Source organism: Solanum stenotomum, chromosome 5 (genome assembly GCF_019186545.1).
Source record: "Solanum stenotomum isolate F172 chromosome 5, ASM1918654v1, whole genome shotgun sequence".
NCBI classification, from domain to species: domain Eukaryota; kingdom Viridiplantae; phylum Streptophyta; class Magnoliopsida; order Solanales; family Solanaceae; genus Solanum; species Solanum stenotomum.
The window spans coordinates 987,340-1,010,999 of record NC_064286.1 but is presented as its reverse complement, the minus strand read 5'-3'; the positions used below and the strand labels follow the sequence as shown (position 1 = coordinate 1,010,999).

Genomic DNA, 23,660 nt, shown 5'->3' with positions numbered 1-23,660 from the left:
TTTGGGCCTTTAAACTTGGGCCTGAATCCCATAGCCCTATCCCCAACAGCCCCCAAACCCCCACCCCAAAAAAAAAAAAAAATCCAATGTCACGTGACACTGATTCGTCAGAAAAAATTTACTAAATATATATATATATATATATATATATAATTAAAAAGCAGAAGCAGATAATGAATACATCATGTAAGTAACACCCCTAGAACCAAAGTTGGGCACAGTGTGGTTAGTTTAGCGGTGGAATTTCACAAATTAAAGGTGAAAGACGAAGCGATCGATTATATCTCTAAGTTAATGTGGAGTGTGTTTTCTAGTTGAGCTCATCGTTTTCAAAGAAAAGTTACACGTTATAAGACTTAGTCTTAGTGGCAGACAAAATTTAAACATCTTAATAGAATTTTGTCACAAATAAAAGCTTTACTAGTTAATTAAATCTTAATATTGATAATAATAATAGTAATTATAAAGAAAGAAAAAAGCTTCAAAAGGTGCAGAATGACTTAGTGGCGCATGTGGTATGAATAGTTTAATTATAAGTAGTTAAGTACTAATATTTTTTTTATCTAAACAAGCTGGAATAATCATTTTGTTCACTAAACATTATCATGTCGAGTAAATAAATTTCAGTGTAGTACTTTAGATCCATTATAATTATTGCCAAAAAGAAAGGTTTCAATTTGTAATTAGCAACTATTGGGTGCCACTTAGAATTAACTAACAAATATATAGTACTAAAAATGTTCCCCTTTTTTTTTTCATCGTATCCGCAATGAAATCCAATAAAATCTGAATTCATGCCCAATAAAAGATCGAGCACCCCCTAGATCCACACATGTTCATGCATTGCAGTGCCCATTTACAGGGTTATTTTCAATATGATTTGTTTTTCATTCACGTAGGCTCAAATTGAAGATAATCTATTGAGATCAGGATGGAGAAATCACAATCATCGACAATAATCCAACACACATTAACATTTTTGTGAATATTATATATATACTATATAGTTGTTTAATATGATGTCACCTTTTCAAATAATAAGTATTGCATGTAGTTTATGCCGGATATGCTGAAAGGCTTTACCTGAAAACGTGGGGTGCCTTTTGATTAATTGAAATGATGGGTGATATCTTTTGTCTATATATTTTTTATTTATTACACGTCATGAATATTTTTTCATTTTCATAAATTTTCGACGGTCTTTCGAAAACAAATCCTTTAATCTCCACAAGGTAATAATAATATTTATGTGTATTCTGCCCTCTCCGAATTTCACTTAATGGAATTTCTCTGGATATGATATTGTTATTAGGGAAGTGCTAAATGACCAGAAAATTTGGTCAGAAAATTTTTAAAATTATAATATTTTTTTAATTTTAAAATAAACTGATATTTTTTCCATTTTTTAGTTAAAATGTATTAAAGTTAAAAGGGTAAAAATATTTTAAAATATAAAATAGCATAGATAAAATATCATTCTGGCCTAGCCAAATTCTGACCAAAAAGATTTTTCCTTGTTATTATTATTTAAATTTTACCAATAGCTAAAACAAATAGTTACTCAATTAACTTGAAGATGATCCTCTCACTTATGTAACATCATAAGCATAGTTCCGATTTGGAAATCAGAAATCCGTAGTTGCCTCTTTAACCATCTTATTAAGGGTGGGATGACTTTTTCCGAGAATATCTTAAATAGGTACTTGGGCCAAGCCAAGCGAGAGAACACTAGTCAATGCCTACCCTATCTTAGAGTGCTTCGTGCTAGGCATGATTGGGTCTAAGACCCTAGGAAGGGGGGAGACTAGTCTCATTACTTCTCACTTAGAGAGAGGTGCACCTAATCTACCGACTACCTATTCATTCATCAATTACAGTGTTCAACCGAGTTAAACTAATAAACCTCTATTGTATCATAATCAAGCATCCATCCTTTTATTGTTATCAATCAATGCCTTCTATGTTCGATACTAACCTATACTATAACATTTTTGTGAATGTTATTTTCATCCAAGTGGTCTTATTCTTTACTCCTTTTAGTGACATAAATTTAAATCCAAGGCGAACAATATCACTAATAATGGAAAATATTGTTACTACTAAGTATTACTTTTAAACCCTAGTTGCAAGTTGTTGGGGGCAGAGTTGTTAAACTTTATTACAAGCAATTAGTGCTACAAAAATAATTATTTGTACTGTCAAAAAGTAATAGAAGTTGTTCACTTGCTCTGCAAACTTACGGGAAAATAAGAGGCAGATATAAACAACCAAAAGAGAATTAAATGCACATGAGATTTCTTTCTGTTTCTTCAAGTTATGTACAAATAATAGTAGTAAATTCAAAACAAAGAGCCTCCAAAATTTATTTTTTTTCTGAGAAAATCTTTTAACTCTAGATTCACTGGGACTGGAACAGTATACAAAGTGGAGATAAATAATTATGACAACAATATAACCATATAAGTTTTTCTATTAAAGATTTAGTATTCGAAATTTATTGATCTGACTAGTTCAACTAGTCTACTCAAAAGGATAAATTATCAAAAGGTTCTATCTTGTTCATTTGCCCTATTATTTAGTTACTTTTAACTTGGACCTAGTTTACATCCACTTTAATTCTTTTTTCACACCAAACAAACATATAAAGCACACCAAACACTTACAAAGTGTGCATAATTTTTTTTCTTTTCACTTTTATAAGAACACATTAACCATGAGAAAGAAAAAAGCAGCCCATTTTCACACATAAATTGTGTTTAATTAAGGTTAGTAAGTACTAAGTAGTAGCTTTTTGAAAGCTTCAAAAGAAAAGGTACTCCTAAAAGACAATGGACATCTACATATATATAGAAAAAATAAACATCACTTTCTTCATTGAAAAGAAGCAAAAGACATGTAGGCCTAGGATAGCACAAGTTCAAAAAGGTAAAGAGAGGACAAAGAGACAACAAAAGAATTTTCCACTAAAAATCCTCTATTGGTTGTTCCCAACAATTGACCATTCACACTTCCACTTTGCTTTCATTTTTGTCTCCTTTTTCTCTTCTTTTTCTGAGAAATTCATATTCTGTTAGTAGCAAAAAAGACCAATGCCAAAAGGGTCTTTAGTTTTTTCCTTTTACAAAAAACTTCAGCAGCTTGGTTCTTCAACATCAGCTTCAAAGTCCCAGCAAAATGTAGTACACCAAAGTTATAGGAAGAGCTACTAACATCCCAAATATAACCCTGCAATAATTATTAAAAAAATGATTTAGTGTATATTAAAAATCAAAAATACCATACAACATTTTATAGTTGATAGGCAAGATTCTTGAGTTACATTCAACAAGAACCTCAAAAGTTTTAGTATTTCAAGAATGTTTATTATTCACATTTCATGATAAAAAACATGATGTGTGTTTTGAGGCCTCACCCTGTGCTCAATATATCAGGATGGACGCCGTATTCCTTCGCAAAGACGAATGGAACAATTCCCTGAGGTAGTGCTGCCTGAAAAATGAATTTAAAGCAAATTTGTCATTTATATGAGTGGCAATAAAAGCATGTTTATGTATCGTTATGAACTTCATTATCGTTTACCTGAACAATAGCAATATGCAAAAGGACACCTCGAAGTCCGACTGCAATGGAGGCAGCAGCCATAACTGCAGGACCAGTAAGGAATCTCACACCCATTGAGAAGAGAGCAATTGTTTTCCCACAAGCAATGATTCTAGGCGACAATGCCATGAACAAACCTGTCGTTCCATTATGAAAATCAGTTTAAAACACTAACATTCTCGCATAAGAACAAAGGGAATTTCGTGTGAAGATTATCTAGTTGTTATATCAGACATACCAAGACTAAACATTGCCATTCCGAGACCAGCATCAGAAAGAATCGATATTGATTTGGCTATAATCGCAGGCATTTGAACATTCCACCTAAAAGATTTGGCATTAGTCACAAGTCTAATTATAGACCATGGCATATAAACTAAGTAAATTTTGGGTAAACATACTTGAAAGAGACCAAGGACCAAGTTAGGCCAATGAGGCTGGAGTAAGTATTTGGGTTCCTAATTAGTTTTCGCCACACCATAATCAAAATGAGCCTGGTCATGACACTAGCTGGTGGCATGGCAGTTGCCTTGGTCTCTTCTTGAGCAATCTTGGGACGGAGCTCGGTTGTGGAGCTCGAGCGCACAACTGGCCCTTCCCGGTCATTTCCATTCAGGTTCTGTTTGTTTCCAAATGTGAACTCTTCTCGGCCAAATTCATCATAATCTAATGTGAGGAAAAAACATTCAATCAATAAGAGAATACCTAGATAAGTTTTTTAATATTAAAATGAAACACGCATGGATACAAACGATTCATACAGTCGGTCCAACTAGTTTGGATTTATGCATGGCTTACTAAAAATTACCAGACATGATGAAGGAAATAAGGTGTTACAGTAGATACTCAACCAATTTCCTATGCAACATGAGAAGACAAAAGTAATACAAGCATGTTTGTCTCAAGAAAAAGACAAAAATATGGCCATAATTTCAGGGATTGGATATGCAAGGCTCCAAAATTATGCCTGAAACAAGAAACTAATGAAAGAAAACAACTCAATAATGCCAAATTACTTAACAAACTCCAACCTTCAACCCTCCACAGATTAATCAAACACAAATCTAAAAATCTATCTAGTTGAACCAAGGGTCAATCAGAAACAACCTCTTTACCTCTGAGGTAGGGGTCAATGTACACCCCAATTAAGTGGGACTGCACTGCATTACAACATACAAGTAACAAGAACAAGCAACACAAAATCCATAATAAGTCAACCAAAATCAATTAAAATTTGGAAAAACAACTAGTACAGCACGGTACATGGTATATTATTCGCAGTTCAAGAATGTAGTTATACCTTTGGGGTGGGCTCCAACACCAAGCTCATTACCATAGTCACCTCCTCCCCTAAAGACATGAATCCCTCCTTCAGATACTGGTGAAGCACTTGAACTCCAAACAAACATGTGAAGATCTTTTCCACCTTCTGTACCCCCATTAGCCTTCTTCTTGGTCACTGGTCCAGTGGCTGGAGAAAAGATTCCAGCATTAGTAGGAGCAGGGTACCCTGCATTTCCCTGTCCATAAACCCCATTTCCTCTCCCAAATCCAGCAACACCACTCTCCTCATCATGACCATAGTTCCCAAAATTTGAATTCCTTGGACTCATATTTGCATTTTTACCATTCACCATTGAGTAAAAATCAGTATGGTTAAAGCTTGAGCCTCTAGGAGTTGGATTTCTTGAAGATTGCAATGAATAAATCTCAGCATTAGTTAAGTTGGATGGTCTAGGAGTTAATGAAAGACCAGAATTAGGACCATGGGATCTTCTTGAAAAAATTTCAGACCTTGAACTAGTAGATTTTCTAACAGTTACATGAAGTTTCCCATCATCACCAACTTCAGCTTGAGTTTCCAATGGCTCTTTACCATCTAATGAAATAATATCAGAATCCACTTTAAAGGAAATAATGGACCCTCCAGTGTCAGGAAACTGTTCTGCAATAAGCATTCTTGCCCCTCTATACTCAAACAAGAAAAGCATCAAAGTGTACCAAATGATACATTGAAGCACAACAATTTGGACCATTAAGCTTCCTGAGGCATCACCATACATACCCTTTAACAAAGGGATCCCCATAACTAAAGTGTTTGGTAAAGTGGACAGTGAAAACAAAGTAATGGACCATTCAAGGGACCCCCTTGAGCTAACTCTTGACCAAATAGCTAGAACAAAAAGAACTATGATTTTCTGAAGAGTGTCAGCAGCTATGAACCTGTAGTTCATTGCATATGGATTGTTGGAAGCAATGAAATGAAAAGATAGCAATGGAACAGCAAAAAGAGCAACAAATCTATTGATTCCAGAACATTGGTCAGGGCTGAAAATTTTCCACCATTTTACTGAACCATAAGCTAAGATCATTGCTACATACAGTGGAACTACAGCAGTAAGAACATGGTAAAGGTCTGAAAGTGATATCATTTTTTTTCTTACAAAGATTCAAACTTTTCACTTCACAAAACAAAGTACAGATCAAGAAATGGATATTTGATCACAAAACTCACATGGGGTTATGCAAGAACTCAAAAAGATTCAAACTTTCCCTTCACAAAACAAAGTATAGATCAGAAAAATGGATTTTTGATCACAAAACTCACATGGGGTTTTTCAAGAACATAAAAAGATCCAAACTTTCCTTCAAGTACAAAACCCCACTTCAGTTTTTCTCCTTCTTTCTCACCTCTAAATCATAAATACTAAGAAATGGGAGAAACCTTCTTAGCTTAAAGAAAGATATAGCTAGAAAAGAGCTACTTGCTACTAGTTGTTTTTAAAAGGGAGAGTGAGAAGTGAAAAAAAGAAGAGGTTTTTGTGTGGGAGATGAAAGAAGTGATATGATATATTTAAGGAAATTAAATGGCAGACAAAGAAGTAAAAGCTGAGGTCCTTTGGAAAAAGCTTCTTCTTTTTAGTAAGTCTTTTCATGATGAGAGAGAGGCCTCCTAAGAGCTCTATAACACACTAAAACATTTTAATATTTGTTGGATAAATAGGTAATTCTCATTTCTCTTAAAAAAAAAACCAAGAGAGAGGGAAAATGAAAATGAATGCAAATAAATATTCAATCAAGAAGTATGAGAATTTTTTGTTGATGTCATAATATTGTTAACTTCTATCAATGTTTTATAAGGAAATGAATTTTGAGCTTAATTTAATATAGAAAGGTAAGAATTGCCCAAAGACGTATGTATAGATTTATTAATTAAATCTTGAACAAGAATTGAATTGATCTAATTCTAATATGATATTAAAGATTTATACTTTGCGTCTATCACAGTTTCAAAAGTTAATTTAAGAATTAACGATTATCTAAAATTATAAAAAGAGATAAATTGACTTTACACCTTTTACACGTTCAGACATGTTAGCTAGAACATGAACAAGAATTAAATGAGCCTAATTATGATAGTACAAAACTAAAGAAATGAAATTTGAGTTTAAATTGTCTTCCTCCACTGAGGTGGTAAAATTCAACGTGTTTTACACAATTTTATTAGATTAAATTTACATATTGCTAAGCAACTTGTGATTTAATTTTTTTGATCATTTTACCAATAAAAATGTATTTCTTGAGATCAGATATACTTTATGATATTGGATTATTATTATTATTTCAAAAAAAATTGTCTTTGATATATAGTCAGTGGATTATATTTTCTGGAGCTGATAATTAAAAACGATAATAAATATAATTTGGAAAGTATATTTTTTATTTTATTTTATTTATATGAGAGAAAAGGAAAGGACCAACATTCAACAAACAAGAATATCAGAGAAAAGGAAAGAAGAGGAACAGAAAGATTCTCTCTTCACTTTTTTATTTTTCGTAAAATTATTTTAGGGATTACTTAACTTAATTTTTTACAGCTTTATTATTACCTTAAAATATTTTTGTAACTTTTACTGCTGTCGGATGAAAAAACAAACTTTTCTTCTATGAGCAGGCGCGTTTTCCTCTCTTTTTTTCCAATTATATTCATAATTGGGTGAGTTAAAGCATTTAAATTTATGATCTTAAATATATAAGATATAATAAAAAATCAATTTGAATTGACCCGATTAATTTAAGCATGAATGATTGGTCCAATGTTGAGCCTAAACGTAACAAGATATGTTATATTTCAAAAATTATATCCAATGATCTTGAAATGAATGGTCTTCAAACTAGACTTCATGTGTTCCATGAACAAACTTTTAAGATCAAAGATCAAAATTTGTTTAACTTAGAATTTTGTCAAAAACTAAATAGGGTAAAAAACGTTCACCTCCAAAATCATTCTTGTAAACCACTTTGTTATGCTCAAGGCGATTTATTAGTTTTTAAAGTTATGGATTAGTTGGATAGTGTCACTAAAAGAAACACCTTCCTATATCAAAATGGAGAGGAAAGTGAAGATATTACACATGTTTTGAACTCAATAAGCAAATTAGTGTAATTTATTAAGTCAAAGCAAACAATACATGTTAGGAGTTTAGAATGTAAAATCTCACGTGAAAGAAATACTAATATAAACATGTTATTAAGTCCAAAATCTACATATACTTTTTAAAACTATTTTTGATATACTATGTTACTTAAAGTCAAAAATCTTTTATAAATAATTTTGTATCTTCACGAAATACGTAAAGATTTTTTATTTTTTTTAGAAATAATCTTTTTATTTTCACAAAATGCGTTAGAATAAATTCTGTATATATATTTATCCTTTTCAATTCTTCTCATATAATTATTCAAATATATTATTATTATTATATAGTATAGATATGGGATGAAAGTGACCTAGTAAATAAAAGTTGGATTTAGAATATCTAATATGTAATTATTGCAGGAGGAGATATTATAGATTCCCATCAATTTTTTTGTGTGCTACAGAGGATGCAGTAATCATTATTTCCACATAAACTATGTTTTTGTTTATATTCTTTCTTGTTATGTTATGTCCCTTTCATTTTTATTCTTCTTTTTAGTACTTTAATTCCTTTCCAAAATCTTTTCAGGTTCTCGTGCTTATAAGTAACACCTACCTCTTGTCCTTACCTTGATCATATTTTTTTTTCGATGTTCAATATTTATACGAATATTTGATTAATTTAAAATCGTGTCGTATAAAATTGAGCAAAATATGAAAGGAAAGATCAAAGATGAAGTAAGAAATACTCTTCACAAACTATTTAATGAAGTTTTATTTTTCCTATTAAGAAAGAGTAGTGTTTGATTGTCATGTTTATGCTTCATTACAATTTTGTTCACTCGAAATTCTTAATCTGTAATTAAATTGTAGAGATCTTATCCATCGCACTAGGATTTTCGATGATTGTCTTTTCTTTTATGGATTCATATGTGAAATTCAAACAACAGAATGGGCTTTAGGCCTTATTCCTTTTCAGTTAACCAGCAGATTTTAGCTTAACAAATTAGCCCATGGGCTCTTGGTAAATTTTTCTCAAAGAGAAAATCTTAACAATATAGGGCCCAATAAGACAAAGTTTTGGGCTTGATAGATAAACTCATTTTTTTTTGGGAAATTACAGTATTAGTTTATTAGTCATCATGGCTATAGTTTAAGTTAACTACCACTCGCGACCTATATTCGGTGATAATTACGTGGACTGGGTTTTGAATTTATATAATTTGCACGTTTGTATCATTCATAATTTGCATAACTTTATAATGTAATTTTGTATAATATAATTTGTATAACTGTTTAAAGATCAAATGTTTGTATTTGTAGAAATCCGAGTTTGTACAAAAATACAAATGTACCCACGAATTATACAAACGATGTAGCTTAAACAGCAGCCACATCCCATAAATATGTCAACTATAGCTATGGAGCATAATTACATTTATTATATATAGTTACTATTTGTAAAAATTCCTCCTCCTTTTTTCCCCCAATTGATAGGCTATAGCTCATTTAGTATTATAGATTGGGCTCGAGTTATTTATTAGTATAATCAACACATTTATACGTATGAAATACACGTACTTTTTACGATGAGAACGTATACGATAATTAGCGCAAAATTGTCCCGCATGCATACATATACAGAGAATTATATAAAGGAAAATAATTGTTTTTACCACCTACCCAGCTGGCTCACAAAAAAAATTCAGAAAAATAATAGCTTTAATTTTGACCCATATATACCGTATCCTTCTCCATTTATGTGTTGCCCTAATGCGTCTTGTTAAAAATATATCTTTACTTTATCACCTAATAGGTATGATGAAATACAAATGAGAAGTGAAACTTATGATTTCGGGATTCTAAGAATTACCCTCAGCCCTAAATATAAGATATACAAGATCTTTCATCTTTTTAATTTACAATTTAGAATCTAAAACTCTAGAAATAGAAAAACTTTTTATACGAAACACTTAAAAAGCGCTCTCTAATACTAGTATGTGAATTTAAATTAGTTAATTGGTTATAATTATTATCATGTCCTATTGTACTCTACACAAAAGCTCAAAAGGCATTTTTGGGGAAAGTGAGAAATCTATGATAGTTTATACCAAAATCATGAAATTATCTATTTTATATGAAAGATAAAATTATCTACTGGTGGTTCTATAAAAAAAAAGTTATTTTTTTTTCATGTAAATTTATAACCCTTGCTGGAACCCAGCTACCGACTTAGTTGTTACTCCATTAATTTTGTCATGAAAAATAAGTGGTTTACGAGTTTTACGTACTATAGGGAAAAAACAAACGTACAACAACTTAGCTGTTTTGACTAAGACTATTATAAAATGAATAGGACTTCTCATAGAATAGAATTCCATATTTATAGGATCACCATAGGGTGACAAAATATGCAATAAATGAAAGTGTAATAGACCATATTTTAGTAATTTAAGAAAATGTTTCCCTCATATTCATCTATGCATGTTTAAGTTTTATGGGTTTAAACTACTTGTGCTTTTCTTCTTTCTTCCACAAGTCTTTGTCTTCATAGAGCTAACCAACTTAAATCGACTTATTTTAAGTGTTTTTTATAAAGTGAAAATAACTTATAAATATTTCTTTTAGTGTTTGAATTAATTTTAAAAATGAAATTAATGTTCTACTGATTTCTCTACGTTACCAAACACTCAAAAGTTTTAGTACTCATCTATTGTAATACCTCTTTCCTTTTCGTTTTCCATTTGATGTTAGGAATTCGTTTTAAGGCCTGATTAAGTTGAATTTGTATTGAAAAATTCTACTTTAGGATAAATTAGAGCGTTCACTATTAAATACGATTTCTTATATATATATATATCTAAATTTTGAATTTGAAATGTTTGTTAAAGATTGAGAAGTTTTAATTACCATTCCGGCATCACTTTGGATGATTATAAAACTTATAGTGTGGTCCATGGGGTCCTCATTTTGGAAAAAATCAATGATGAGTTTTATATCTACCTCACATCCTTACTAGAACCTATCAACCACATGCATATGCATGAACCATGTTTTTTTAATTTCTATTAAAAATAAAATTTATGTCCCCTATTCAATTCACCTTTTCAAAAAATTGACCTATATATATGTACACATCTAATTATATAAGAATTAATAAACTCCTACCAAGTCCCATAGCTAACACAATATAATTATGACAACACAAGTACCAAAATATGTTGAGCCAAGGACTCAAGAAATGAACAATGTGGCTAACCATTTGGAGCCATGGCTACAATTGGAAGGCAAAGTGGTGTTTGTAACCGGTGCTTCGGCGGGGCTCGGCCGCGAATTCTGCCTTGACCTAGCTAGGTCCGGGTGCAGAGTGGTTGCGGGTGCTCGTAGGGTGGACCGGTTGAAGTCCCTTTGTGATGAAATTAATACAATGGCTAGTTCAAATTCTCATTTAGTTAGAGCTATGGCTATTGAACTTGATGTTACTGCTGATGGTACAACTATTGAAGCATCAGTAAAGAAAGCTTGGGATGCATTTGGTCACATTGATGCTCTTATTAACAATGCTGGCGTTAGAGGTACGTAAAAAAGTTTATACCAACAAAATATGTGTTGTATATCGATCGGTTCGGTCGATTTTAGAATTTATCAATTTTATTTATTAATTTCGGTTCGATTTTAGTAAAAACACGAATGAATAAGTAGTTTCTTACGAAATTCACAAAATATTTATATTTATATTTAATACTTGTAATCACGATGGAGCTAAAATACTAAAATACATATATGACATTTTGAGATTCGACTCATAGCATGACATACTTTTTGAAACGCTTTGTCACTAAATACAATATTTATTTATATCAAAGAAGATTAATTCAACAATTTGTACAATAATAATTAAAAACATTGTATTTTATAGTTTTTTTTTTCTTAGCCTTTGTTTAGTAAGTTATTGAAAGTTTTCGTGAATTCTGAATCATTAATTCATTGCACTTCTATATATATGCAGTATAATTTTTTGGCTCAAGCTACTTTAATATAATTTCATATATATAATATGAATCTATTTTGTGTGTTTTATATATAGGAGGGATAAAATCTTCAGTGGATATTTCTGAGGAAGAGTGGGAAAATACTTTAAGAACAAATTTGACAGGGTCTTGGTTAGTTTCCAAATATGTTGGAAGACAAATGCAAGCTTCAAAAAAAGGAGGCTCAATTATTAATATTTCATCTATTTCTGGTTTAAATAGAGCTTTAATGCGTGGTGGTATTGCTTATAGTTCCTCTAAGGCTGCTATGGATTCTATGACAAAGGTTATAACCTAACCCTAAATTAAATGACGTTTGTCGTATCAAACACCTATCATACTAACTTTGTTTATGAAATTTGCAGGTAATGGCATTAGAATTGGGAGAACACAATATTAGAGTGAATGCAATAGCACCAGGTCTTTTCAAATCAGAGATTACTGAGAATTTAGTGAAAAAAGATTGGCTAAAAAATGTAGCAAAAAGAAGTATTCCACTTAAAACTTTTGGTACAACTGATCCAGCATTGACTTCACTATTGAGATATTTGGTCCATGATTCTTCAAATTATGTATCTGGCAATATATTTATTGTTGATGCTGGTTACACACTACCTGGCGTCCCTATCTTTTCTTCTCTCTAAGTTATGCCGCTTGATGATCACTACAGTCAGACATCTTTATAACAATCATCTTCTGTAACGATATGTCACTATAATAGTCAAATTTCCTTTGGAAGCATCCATAAGATATTTGGGCAAATGGCGTCGTTATAAAATGATTTTTCTATGTATTATATTAATGGTTTTTTTTTTGTTGTAATAAGAAATGTTTCCTAGATATTATGAAATATTTCCTTGTATGTACCAATTCGTTTGAGATTATTTGATTATTTCTTGCGTCGACATACAAATGCACCAATGATGTGACACTATGATAATTGAATATAATAGAGATCATGATCAAATAGGTCCAACTTTTGTATTTCTTTCATATTTGTATCATTTGTAAACAAAATGATCCAGCCACATATAAATGCACTTATTCTGATGAGCAAATTGCAATTCAGGGCATTTCTATGAAAGAAATAATATAAAAGGCAGGCTAATGTTCAAAAAAGTCGAAAATCGGGGGACAATTCAGATCCTTCCAACAGGAAAATGTATAATTTGAACAACATTTTAAAACACGCACCTCTCCTAACCAGACGAGATCTACTGTATGTTGAGTTATTAGTTGATATCATTGACACGAGTCTTCACTGACAAGATTGACTAACAAAGGCGAAGAAATGATTCATTGACGCCTATTTACCAAAGGCCTATTATGAGGCTTTCTAATGCCACGGCCTTGCTTGGGTATGTCCTTCAACTTCATTACTTGAATCCTCTGCCTCTTGGCTGAAGAACAATTAATAAGGAAATATCATCAGACATATTTTGTAGTGCACAATGAGTTAGATATAGGGAATGATGAAAACGAGTCAGTTTCAATCATGAAGATAAAGATAAATAAGAAACCAAACTAACCATTTTCAACTTCTTGGTAACACTCATGGAGCTTTCGCTTTGTGGCCTCAAGTTTCAAATGTTCTGCATCCTCATCGGGGCTTTTCAGTTTCTGATACAACAAAATGAACTGTTAGTTAGAAATCGAAGTTTTACATGAACTAGAAATTCACACCCTTCGAATACTCACGTTTTGTTGAGTAGACACAAGCCTTGTTTGAATTTTTCTTTTGTCAGATTTCTCCTTGAATTTCATTTCATGATCATTGTTGAGCTTCTGTTCGAGTGTTGGCTTAGTTGTTCTTCCACGTCCTGAGTTGCCTCCGGGAGGCATATTTGGTTTGACAAGTACTGAAGTTTGTTTCTTTTCTTGCTCGTCCTTTTGGCCCACGCTGATTATAACATCTGAAAGAAAATACACGATTAGAAGAAGAATCGAATAGAAAAGACTAGATTTGAAATTATTATAAGGACAAAAGTTTCTACTCACTTCCATCATCATCCATGCCATCAAAGATCTACATTTAATATATAGGGAATGATGAAAACGAGTCAGTTTCAATCATGAAGGTAAAGATAAATGATTTTGTCGAAGAAAGGTAAGACGTTAGGCATACTTGTGACAACTCGATTTCAGTGGTCTGAGTGAAAAGGAAAGGTATGTCCTCCAAGGGCGGAGCAGGAAGTCCTCCGTCTTCTTCATCAACAACGAATGCTTTCGTGGACTCAGAGTTCCTTTCTGTACCAATAATTTCACAACTCACCACATTAGACTTCAATAATGACCTTAAACATAGAATACAGAACACTAAATTTTGGAGGACCTGTTAATGTTGCTCGAGCATCCATCCACTCTTGTACCATTTCAATCCACCCCCTGTGATGCATGAGAAAGGAATAAACACAACGACACTCGTTTACCACATCCATCCAGTCTAATTTAAGTCATTGTAAGGGAACAATCAATGTTTCTACACAACGACAGTTTCTTATATAACCACAATCAAACACAAAAAGTCGCGGTTAAGTGCACAAAGTGGTGAAACTAGGTATATGCTTCAATTACTTAATAGTACTGAAGCAGAAAACTGTACAAATAAGGTAAGGACATCATCACACTCCCTGTATTATCCACGCTAGCATGTAAATTAATAAAAAAACGATATGAAAATCCAACAAAAGCTGCAAGTGATGACAAAATGGTGCGATAACTCAAAAAGAAATATTGTTCAAAACTATATTAAATGAAGCATCATGTCATAGTTCAGCAGCAATAAGGAAAGAGTGACATACTTGACCATCTTCCTGGCCAGACATCGAATATTTTTTGAGTTGTGCCATCTGAGAGTAGTAACAGACTTCCCAATTTCTGTGTTCTGATATAAAAATATATACGTTGAGTAGGAATTGCTGATAAAAGAAATTGCAAATCAAATCAATACATTGATAAAAGATCAAACCTGCAGAATCTCCACGGACAAAGCCATCATTTGAAGCCTCTTTAAGCTCTTATATATATTCGAATCAGACTGTCAAAAGAACATAACACTATCAAAATCTTACAACTGAAGACCTTCGATTCAAGTAAAAAACATTTCAAAGCAGATAAAAAGGAAACTAAATGGCATCACATTTCTACATTGTTTCATAGACTAACTACAATCAAGTATCAATATAGACAAAAAAAATATCTTACTTCATAAGGTATAAAAAAAATCAAGAAAACATGTACAAAACCAACAATAGCAAAAAATAGTTCAATTGAGTGAAGTAAAATCACTCTATTGATATGTACCTCATTTTGATTGTTATCAATGATTTTCTTGATCAATAGAGCCTCGTTAACAACTCGAGACTCTTCCTCTATCTCATCACTCAATGCCTCAACTTCAACATAGCTGTTCTTGATCGATAGAGCCTCGTTAACAACTCGAGACTCTTCCTCTATCTCATCACTCAATGCCTCAACTTCAACATTGCTTTCACTTTTCCTTTTTTCAACATCACAATCATTTAACTCTCTAACTAACTCATTTTTACACTTTCTTTTACCCTTATCTCCCTCAACATCAACAACATTTTCTGCCTTATCACTATCAAAACCCCCAATTGAGAAGAGTAGCTCATTAATTCCATCTCTTCTTAATTTAAACTCTTTTGGGTGATCAATGGCTGCTACTCTTAATGCAGATTCAATGATATAAAAAATATCCAAGTTTGATGACCTAAAATAGGCTCTCCATTGCCTAAGTTCCCCAGACATCTTTTTCATGATTGTGAATCAAGAACCTTTCTAAACAACAACCCCAAGCTAAAAATATTAACTATCTATAACATCCAGAGAGTAAAAATTCAATCTTTATTATACCCAAAAACTAAAAATTGAATTTTTGACTAAAAACATTAACTATCTATAACACCCAAAGAGTTAGAAGTTCAATCTTTATCCAATTTTTACACTACCCAGAGACTAAAAATTGAATTTCTGATAAAAAAATTTAACTATCAGTAACACCCAGAGAGTAAAAAATCAATCTTTATCCTATTTTGACACTACCCAAAAACTAAATATGGAATATTTGGTAACCTGATTAACTATCCATAACACTCAAAGACTAAAAATTCAATTTTATCCTATTTTGGCACTACCCAGGAACTAAAAANTTAAAAAAAAGATCAACTATTTAACCCCCAAATAGTAAAAAGTCCATCTTTATCTAATTTTGATAATATCCAAAATCTAAAATTTTAATTTTTGATGGAAAAAAGTTTGACAATGTATCTCAAGTTCTCATCTAAATTTAATGTTAGTTACAAAATTAATTACAATAATCAATGACTTGATTGTTCTACTATATGCGGAAAAACTTCATAAATGTAAATTTTGGAATGTATATCTCAAGTTCTTAACTGAATTTTAGCCTTTTAGGCCTATTCATTTATGCTTGGTGTAATTTGACAAATATTGTTTTGACATAATGTATTATTACAACAATCACACACACAAGGAAACAAATTAAAGGTCCATATGTATAATGTCACAACTAAGAGCCCGTTTGAATTGACTTTTAAAAAAAAAAAAATTTAAGTCAAAGATAAAAAATTAAACTGAAATGACTTTTAAGTCAAAAAAATAAAAAATAATGGAGATCTACATTTGATTTTTGACTTATTTTAAGTCATTTTTAACTTATTTAAAGTTATTTTTGACCTTGCCAAACACTTTCTAACTTATTTAAAGTTACTTTTTATATTTGTCAAACACTTCTAAAAATCAAAACTGACTTTAAAGTAAGTTTGACCAACTTTTAAGTCAATCTCAAAATTCTGAATACGCAAACCTACCAACGTAGTTGTTATTAATTTTGTCATGAAAAACTGGTGGTTTACAAGTTAAACGCACGGTAGGGAAAAAACAAACGTACAACAGCTTAGTTGTTCTGACGAGAGTGTTTGAATTGGCTTAAAAGTTGGTTAAACATACTTTTAAGTCGATTTTGACTTTTGGAAGTGTTTGATAAATATAAAAAATAATTTAAATAAGTCAAAAATGATTTAAAATAAGTTAAAAAGTGTTTGGCAAGGTAAAAATAATGACTTAAAATAAGTTTAAAATAATTTAAAATAAATCAAAAACCAAAAATAGGTTTTCCTATACTTTTTATTTTTTTACTTAAAAGTCATTTCAGTTTGACTTAAAAGCTACTTATTTAAGCTAATCCTAACGGGCTCCAAGATTATTATAGAATGTCTAGGACTTCTCATAGAATAAAATTCCATATTAATAGGACCATCATAGGGTGACAAAATATGCAATAAATGAAAGTGTAATAGATCATATTTTAATTTAAGAAAATGTTCCCCTCATAATATTGATCTATGTTTTAGTTTTATGAGTTTAAGCTACTTGTGATTTTCTTCATTCTTCCACAAGTCTTTGTCTTCTTGCTGCTAACCTTAGATCGACTTATTTTAAGTGTTTTTTTATAAAGTGAAAATAGCTTTTAAATATTTCTTTAGTGTTTGGATAATTTTTAAAAAAGAAATTAATGTTCTACTGATTTCTCTACTTTACCAAATACTCAAAAGTTAAAAGCTTTAACCCTTTGTAGTTTGTACTCATCTATTGTAATACCTCTTTCCTTTTCGTTTCCATTTGATGATAGGAATTCGTTTTTAAGGCCCGACTAATCTGAATTTGTACTAAAAAATTCTCTCACTATCAAAGACAACTTCTTATAAACTTCTAGAGCTTAAATTCGAGATGTTTGTTAAAGATGGATAAGTATTAATTACCAGGCCAGCATAACTTTTGATGATAATAAAACTTATAATATGATCCATTGGGCCCTTATTTTGGAAAAAATCAATAATTAGTTTTATATCTACCTCACATCCTTAGTAGAACCTATGAACCACATACATATGCATGGACCATGTTTTTCTAATTTCTATTAAAAAAAATTTATGTCCCCTATTCAAAAAAATTTACTTGTATAGATGTCCACATCTTACCTACCTTAAAAACAGAACAGAAACTTCTAGCAAGTCCCATAGCTAGCACAATATAATAATGACAACACAAGTACCAAAATATGCTGAGCCAAGGACTCAAAAAATGAACAATGTGGCTAACCATTTGGAGCCATGGCTACAATTGGAAGGCAAAGTGGTGTTTGTAACCGGTGCGTCGGCGGGGCTCGGCCGCGAATTCTGCCTTGACCTAGCTAGGTCCGGGTGCAGAGTCGTGGCGGGTGCTCATCGTGCGGACAGGTTGAAGTCCCTTTGTGATGAAATTAATACAAATTCTCATTTGGTTAGAGCTATGGCTATTGAACTTGATGTTACTGCTGATGGTACAACTATTGAAGCATCAGTAAAGAAAGCTTGGGATGCTTTTGGTCACATTGATGCTCTTATTAACAATGCTGGCGTTAGAGGTACGTAAAAAAGTTTATACCAACAAAATGTATGTGTTCTTGGTTAGTAAAAACATGAATAAATAAGTAGTTTCGTATGAAATTCACAAAATATTTATATTTAATACTTGTAGTCACGATGGAGCTAAAATACTAAAAGATATATCACATTTAAGATTCGACTCATAACATGACATACTTTTTGAACCGCTTTGTCACTAAATAAAATATTTATTTATACCAAAGGAGATTAATTCAACAATTTATATAATAATAATAATTATTATTATTATTATTTTTAAAAAATGTATTTTATAGTATTTTTCTTAGCCTTTGTTTGGTAAGTTATTGAAAGGACAAGATCCGAAATAATATCCTAATAAAATCTTGATTTCATGCTTGATACTCTTATTATCCGTATTAGATCTGACCAATTATCCATCCTACGTCCTTTACATTTTTGACAATATATCCATCTTGGTCTTAGTAGAGTAGAATATTCGTGAATTTCGGATCATTAATTCATTGCACTTCTTATTATTTTTCGGCACAAGCTACTTTAATTTAATTTTATATATATCTATATATATAATATGAATCTATTTTGTGTTTATACATAGGAGGAACAAAATTTTCAGTGGATGTTTCTGAGGAAGAGTGGGAAAACACTTTCAGAACAAATTTGACAGGATCTTGGTTAGTTTCCAAATATGTTGGAAGACAAATGCAAGCTTCGAAAAAGGAGGCTCAATTATTAATATTTCATCACTTTCTGGTTTAAATAGAGTTTTATTGCCGGGTTGTATTGCTTATAGTTCTTCCAAGGCTGGTATGGATACTATGACAAAGGTTATAAACTAACCCTAAATGAAAAGTTAAATTTTGTTTGGTACCAAGAAAAACATTTTTTGATCATTTTTAGTGTTCGGTTGTTAGAAAATATTTTTTTTCACTAAAAAGGGAAAAATGACTTTTCTCACTTTATGTTTAGAAAATGAAAAATGACGTTTGTCGTATCAAACACTTATCATACTAACTTTGTTTATGAAATTTGCAGATAATGGCATTAGAATTGGGAGAACACAATATTAGAGTGAATACAATAGCTCCAGGTCTTTTCAAATCAGAGCTGACTGAGAATTTAATGAAAAAAGATTGGCTAAAAAATGTAGCAAAAAGAAGCATTCCACTTAAAACTTTTGGTACAACTGATCCAGCATTGACTTCACTAGTGAGATATTTGGTCCATGATTCTTCAAATTATGTATCTGGCAATATATTTATTGTTGATGTTGGTTACTCACTACCTGGCTTTCCTATCTTTTCTTCTCTCTAAGTTATGCCACTTGATGATCACTACAGCCAGACATCTTTATAACAGTGTCATCTTATGTAACGTTATGCATGTCACTATAATAGTCGAATTTTCTCTTAAAGTCCATAAGATATTTGGGCAAATGGCGTAGTTATACAAAGATTTTTCTATGTATTATATTAATGAATTATTTTGTTGTTGTTGTTATTGTTGTTGTAATAAGAAATGTTTCCTAGCTAGATATTATGAAATGTTTCCTAGTATTACCTTTTCTTGAAATATGATGGCAAATATTTGAATATGAATGGCCCCTAGCTAGCTATTATTGTCATTTAATGTGAAGGAACATGCATGGGCTGATTAGGGTACTGCAAAAGGTAGTATAATTTTCTTCGAAATCTTTTATTTTATTTTGTATATTATAGATATATATATGTTGAATTTCCTTGCGCGTTTATATGTGTATATATATGTTGAATCTCCGTGACTTCTTCATATATTAACATCTTTATATTTTAAATTCATGTAGTGAAAATTTTGATTACACTACTAGTTAAAAGGTGCAAATAACATATATTATGTGTTGAGGATAAATGACGTTTGAGATTATTTGATTATTTCTTGCGTCGACTTACAAATGCACCAATTCTTATAATAGATGTGAACTATGATAATTGAATGTCTGAAACCATAATAGAGATCATGATCAAATAGGTGCATTAAAAATATACTATTCTACCATCATACGTTGTACTCCTACATCCTTAACAAGAAATCTCCCAGCATATATAAAGTTGCTTTTAAGAGGGAGCATTTTTCTTCACTAAGTGGGACTTTCCGATGTGAATCCAGGATGATGAATTATGAGCCATGAATTATTAAAAGCATATAAAGTTTCTTTTAATAAAAACACATTTACATTTACATAAAGGATGGGATGAATTATGAGCCAGACAAGTAGCTTGATGGAACAAATAGCTGAACAAGTCCAACTTTTGTATTTCTTTCATATTTGAATCATTTGTATACAAAATGGTCCAGTCACATATAAATGCACTTATTCTGATGTGCAAATTGCAATTCAGGGCATTTCTATGAAAGAAATAAAATAAAGGGCAGGCTAATGTTTAAAAAAGTCGAAAATCGGGGGACAATTCAGATCCTTCCAACAGGAAAATGTATAATTTGAACAACATTTTAAAACACGCACCTCTCCAAACTAGACGAGATCCGTTATATCTTGAGTTATTAGTTTATACCACTGACGCAAGTCTTCACTGACGATGCTCCTCCACAAGATTGACTAGCAAAGGCGAAGAAATGATTCATTGACGCCTATTTACCAAAGGCCTATTATGAGGCTTTCTAATGCCACGGCCTTGCATAGGTTTGTCCTTCAACTTCATTACTTGAACAGTCCTCTGCCTCTTCGCTGAAGAACAATTAATAAGGAAATATTATCAGATGTTTTGTAGTGCACGATGAGTTATTTAAGTCTGCGCGCTATAAGAAACCAAACTAACCATTTTCAACTTCTTGGTAACACTCATGGAGCTTTCGCTTTGTGGCCTCAAGTTTCAAATGTTCTGCATCCTCATCGGGGCATTTCAGTTTCTGATACAATGAAATGATGATATGTTAGTTAGAAATCGAAGCTTTACATGAACTAGAAATTCACACCCTTCGAATACTCACGTTTTGTTGAGTAGACACAGGCCTTGTTTGAATTTTTCTTTGGTCAGATTTCTCCTTGAGTTTCATTTCATGATCATTGTTGAGCTTTTGTTCGAGTGTTGGCTTAGTTGTTCTTCCACGTCCTGAGTTGCCTCCGGGAGGCATATTTGGTTTGACAAGTACTGAAGTTTGTTTCTTTTCTTGCTCGTCCTTTTGCCCCACGCTGATTATAACATCTGAAAGAAAATCCACGATTAGAAGAAGAATCGAATAGAAAAGACTAGATTTGAAATTATTATAAGGACAAAAGTTTCTACTCACTTCCATCATCATCCATGCCATCAAAGATCTATATTTAATATATAGGGAATGATGAAAACGAGTCAGTTTCAATCATGAAGGTAAAGATAAATGATTTTGTCGAAGAAAGGTAAGACGTTAGGCATACTTGTGACAACTCGATTTCAGTGGTCTGAGTAAAAAGGAAAGGTATGTCCTCCAAGGGCGGAGCAGGAAGTCCTCCGTCTTCTTCATCAACAACGAATGCTTTCGTGGACTCAGATTTCCTTTCTGTACCAATAATTTCACAACTCACCACATTAGACTTCAATAATGACCTTAAACATAGAATACAGAACACTAAATTTTTGAGGACCTGTTAATGTTGCTCGAGCATCCATCCACTCTTGTAACATTTCAATCCAGCCCCTGTGATGAATGAAAAATGAATAAACACAGCGACACTCGTTTACCATATTCATCCAGTCTAATTTAAGTCATTGTAAGGGAATAATCAATGTTTCTACACAACGACAGTTTCTTATATAACCACAATCAAACACAAAAAGTCGCGGTTAAGTGCACAAAGTGGTGAAACTAGGTATATGCTTCGATTACTTAATAGTACTGAAGCAGAAAACTGTACAAATAAAGTAAGGGCATCATCACACTCCCTGTAATATCCACGCTAGCATGTAAATTAATAGAAAACGATATGAAAATCCAACAAAAGCTGCGAGTGATGACAAAATGGTGCGATAACTCAAAAAGAAATATTGTTCAGCAGCAATAAAGAAAGAGTGACATACTTGACCATCTTCCTGACCAGACATCGAATATTTTTTGAGTTGTGCCATCTGAGAGTATTAACAGACTTCCCAATTTTTGTGTTCTGATATAAAAATATATCCGTTGAGTACGAATTGCTGATAAAAGAAATTGCAAATCAAATATATATATTGATAAAAGATCAAACCTGCAGAATCTCCACAGACAAAGCCATCATTTGAAGCCTCTTTAAGCTCTTATATATATTTGACTCAGACTGTCAAAAGAACATGACACTATCAAAATCTTACAACTGAAGACCCTCGACTCAAGTAGAAACATTTCAAAGCAGATATAAAGGAAACGAAATGGCGTCACATTTCTACATTGTTTCAAAGACTAACTACAATCAAGTATCAATAAAGACAAAAAAAAAATCTTACTTCATAAGGTATAAAAAAATAAAGAAAACATGCACAAAACCAACAATAGCAAAAAATAGTTCAATTGAAGTGAAGTAAAATCACTTTATTGTTATGTACCTCATTTTGATTGTTATCGATGATTTTCTTGATCGATAGAGCCTCGTTAACAACTCGAGACTCTTCCTCTATCTCATCACTCAATGCCTCAACTTCAACATAGCTTTTCTTGATCGATAGAGCCTCATTAACAACTCGAGACTCTTCCTCTATCTCATCACTCAATGCCTCAACTTCAACATTGCTTTCACTTTTCCTTTTTTCAACATCACAATCATTTAACTCTCTAACTAAGCCATTTTTACACTTTCTTTTACCCTTATCACCCTCAACATCAACAACATTTTCTACCTTATCACTATCAAAATCCCCAATTGAGAAGAGTAGCTCATTAATTCCATCTCTTCTTAATTTAAATTCTTTTGGGTGATCAATGGCTGCTACTCGTAAAGCAGATTCAATTATGTAAAAAATGTTCAAGTTTGATGACCTAAAATAGGCTCTCCATTGCCTAAGTTCCCTAGACATCTTTTTCATGATTGTGAATAAGAACCTTTCTAAACAACAACCCCAAGCTAAAACGATTAACTATCTATAACACCCAGAGAGTAAAAATTCAATCTTGATTATACCCAAAAACTAAAAATTGAATTTTTGACTAAAA

At 31.8% G+C, this 23,660-nt stretch overlaps 4 protein-coding genes and 1 pseudogene across 4 annotated transcripts; 2 read left to right on the top strand and 3 right to left on the bottom strand.

Annotated features, from left to right (window-relative positions):
* Nucleotides 1–2,845: 2,845 nt before the first annotated feature.
* LOC125864976 (auxin efflux carrier component 1-like) lies at nucleotides 2,846–6,505 on the bottom strand. The gene is made up of 6 exons (XM_049545125.1): nucleotides 4,901–6,505; nucleotides 4,002–4,266; nucleotides 3,839–3,924; nucleotides 3,580–3,737; nucleotides 3,413–3,489; nucleotides 2,846–3,225 (listed from the first exon to the last, which is right to left on the bottom strand). The coding sequence occupies exons 1-6, from the start codon at nucleotides 6,030–6,032 to the stop codon at nucleotides 3,159–3,161; spliced, it is 1,785 nt and encodes a 594-aa protein (XP_049401082.1). The 5' UTR covers nucleotides 6,033–6,505; the 3' UTR covers nucleotides 2,846–3,158.
* A 4,673-nt stretch (nucleotides 6,506–11,178) lies between these two features.
* Nucleotides 11,179–12,864, top strand: LOC125864999 (uncharacterized). The gene is made up of 3 exons (XM_049545150.1): nucleotides 11,179–11,595; nucleotides 12,108–12,337; nucleotides 12,417–12,864. The coding sequence occupies exons 1-3, from the start codon at nucleotides 11,217–11,219 to the stop codon at nucleotides 12,693–12,695; spliced, it is 888 nt and encodes a 295-aa protein (XP_049401107.1). The 5' UTR covers nucleotides 11,179–11,216; the 3' UTR covers nucleotides 12,696–12,864.
* Nucleotides 12,865–13,347: 483 nt separating this feature from the next.
* LOC125865357 (probable mediator of RNA polymerase II transcription subunit 26b) lies at nucleotides 13,348–15,958 on the bottom strand. Its single transcript, XM_049545550.1, has 9 exons — nucleotides 15,355–15,958; nucleotides 15,020–15,088; nucleotides 14,853–14,935; nucleotides 14,384–14,436; nucleotides 14,177–14,298; nucleotides 14,050–14,077; nucleotides 13,750–13,964; nucleotides 13,581–13,671; nucleotides 13,348–13,451 (listed from the first exon to the last, which is right to left on the bottom strand). Exons 1-9 carry the CDS (start codon nucleotides 15,829–15,831, stop codon nucleotides 13,348–13,350), a joined length of 1,242 nt encoding a protein of 413 aa, XP_049401507.1. The 5' UTR covers nucleotides 15,832–15,958.
* Nucleotides 15,959–18,132: 2,174 nt separating this feature from the next.
* LOC125865356 (uncharacterized) lies at nucleotides 18,133–20,056 on the top strand (annotated as a pseudogene).
* A 1,055-nt stretch (nucleotides 20,057–21,111) lies between these two features.
* On the bottom strand, nucleotides 21,112–23,533 carry LOC125864985 (probable mediator of RNA polymerase II transcription subunit 26b). The gene is made up of 9 exons (XM_049545135.1): nucleotides 23,057–23,533; nucleotides 22,723–22,791; nucleotides 22,556–22,638; nucleotides 22,123–22,175; nucleotides 21,916–22,037; nucleotides 21,789–21,816; nucleotides 21,489–21,703; nucleotides 21,317–21,407; nucleotides 21,112–21,225 (listed from the first exon to the last, which is right to left on the bottom strand). Exons 1-9 carry the CDS (start codon nucleotides 23,531–23,533, stop codon nucleotides 21,119–21,121), a joined length of 1,245 nt encoding a protein of 414 aa, XP_049401092.1. The 3' UTR covers nucleotides 21,112–21,118.
* Nucleotides 23,534–23,660: the final 127 nt, after the last annotated feature.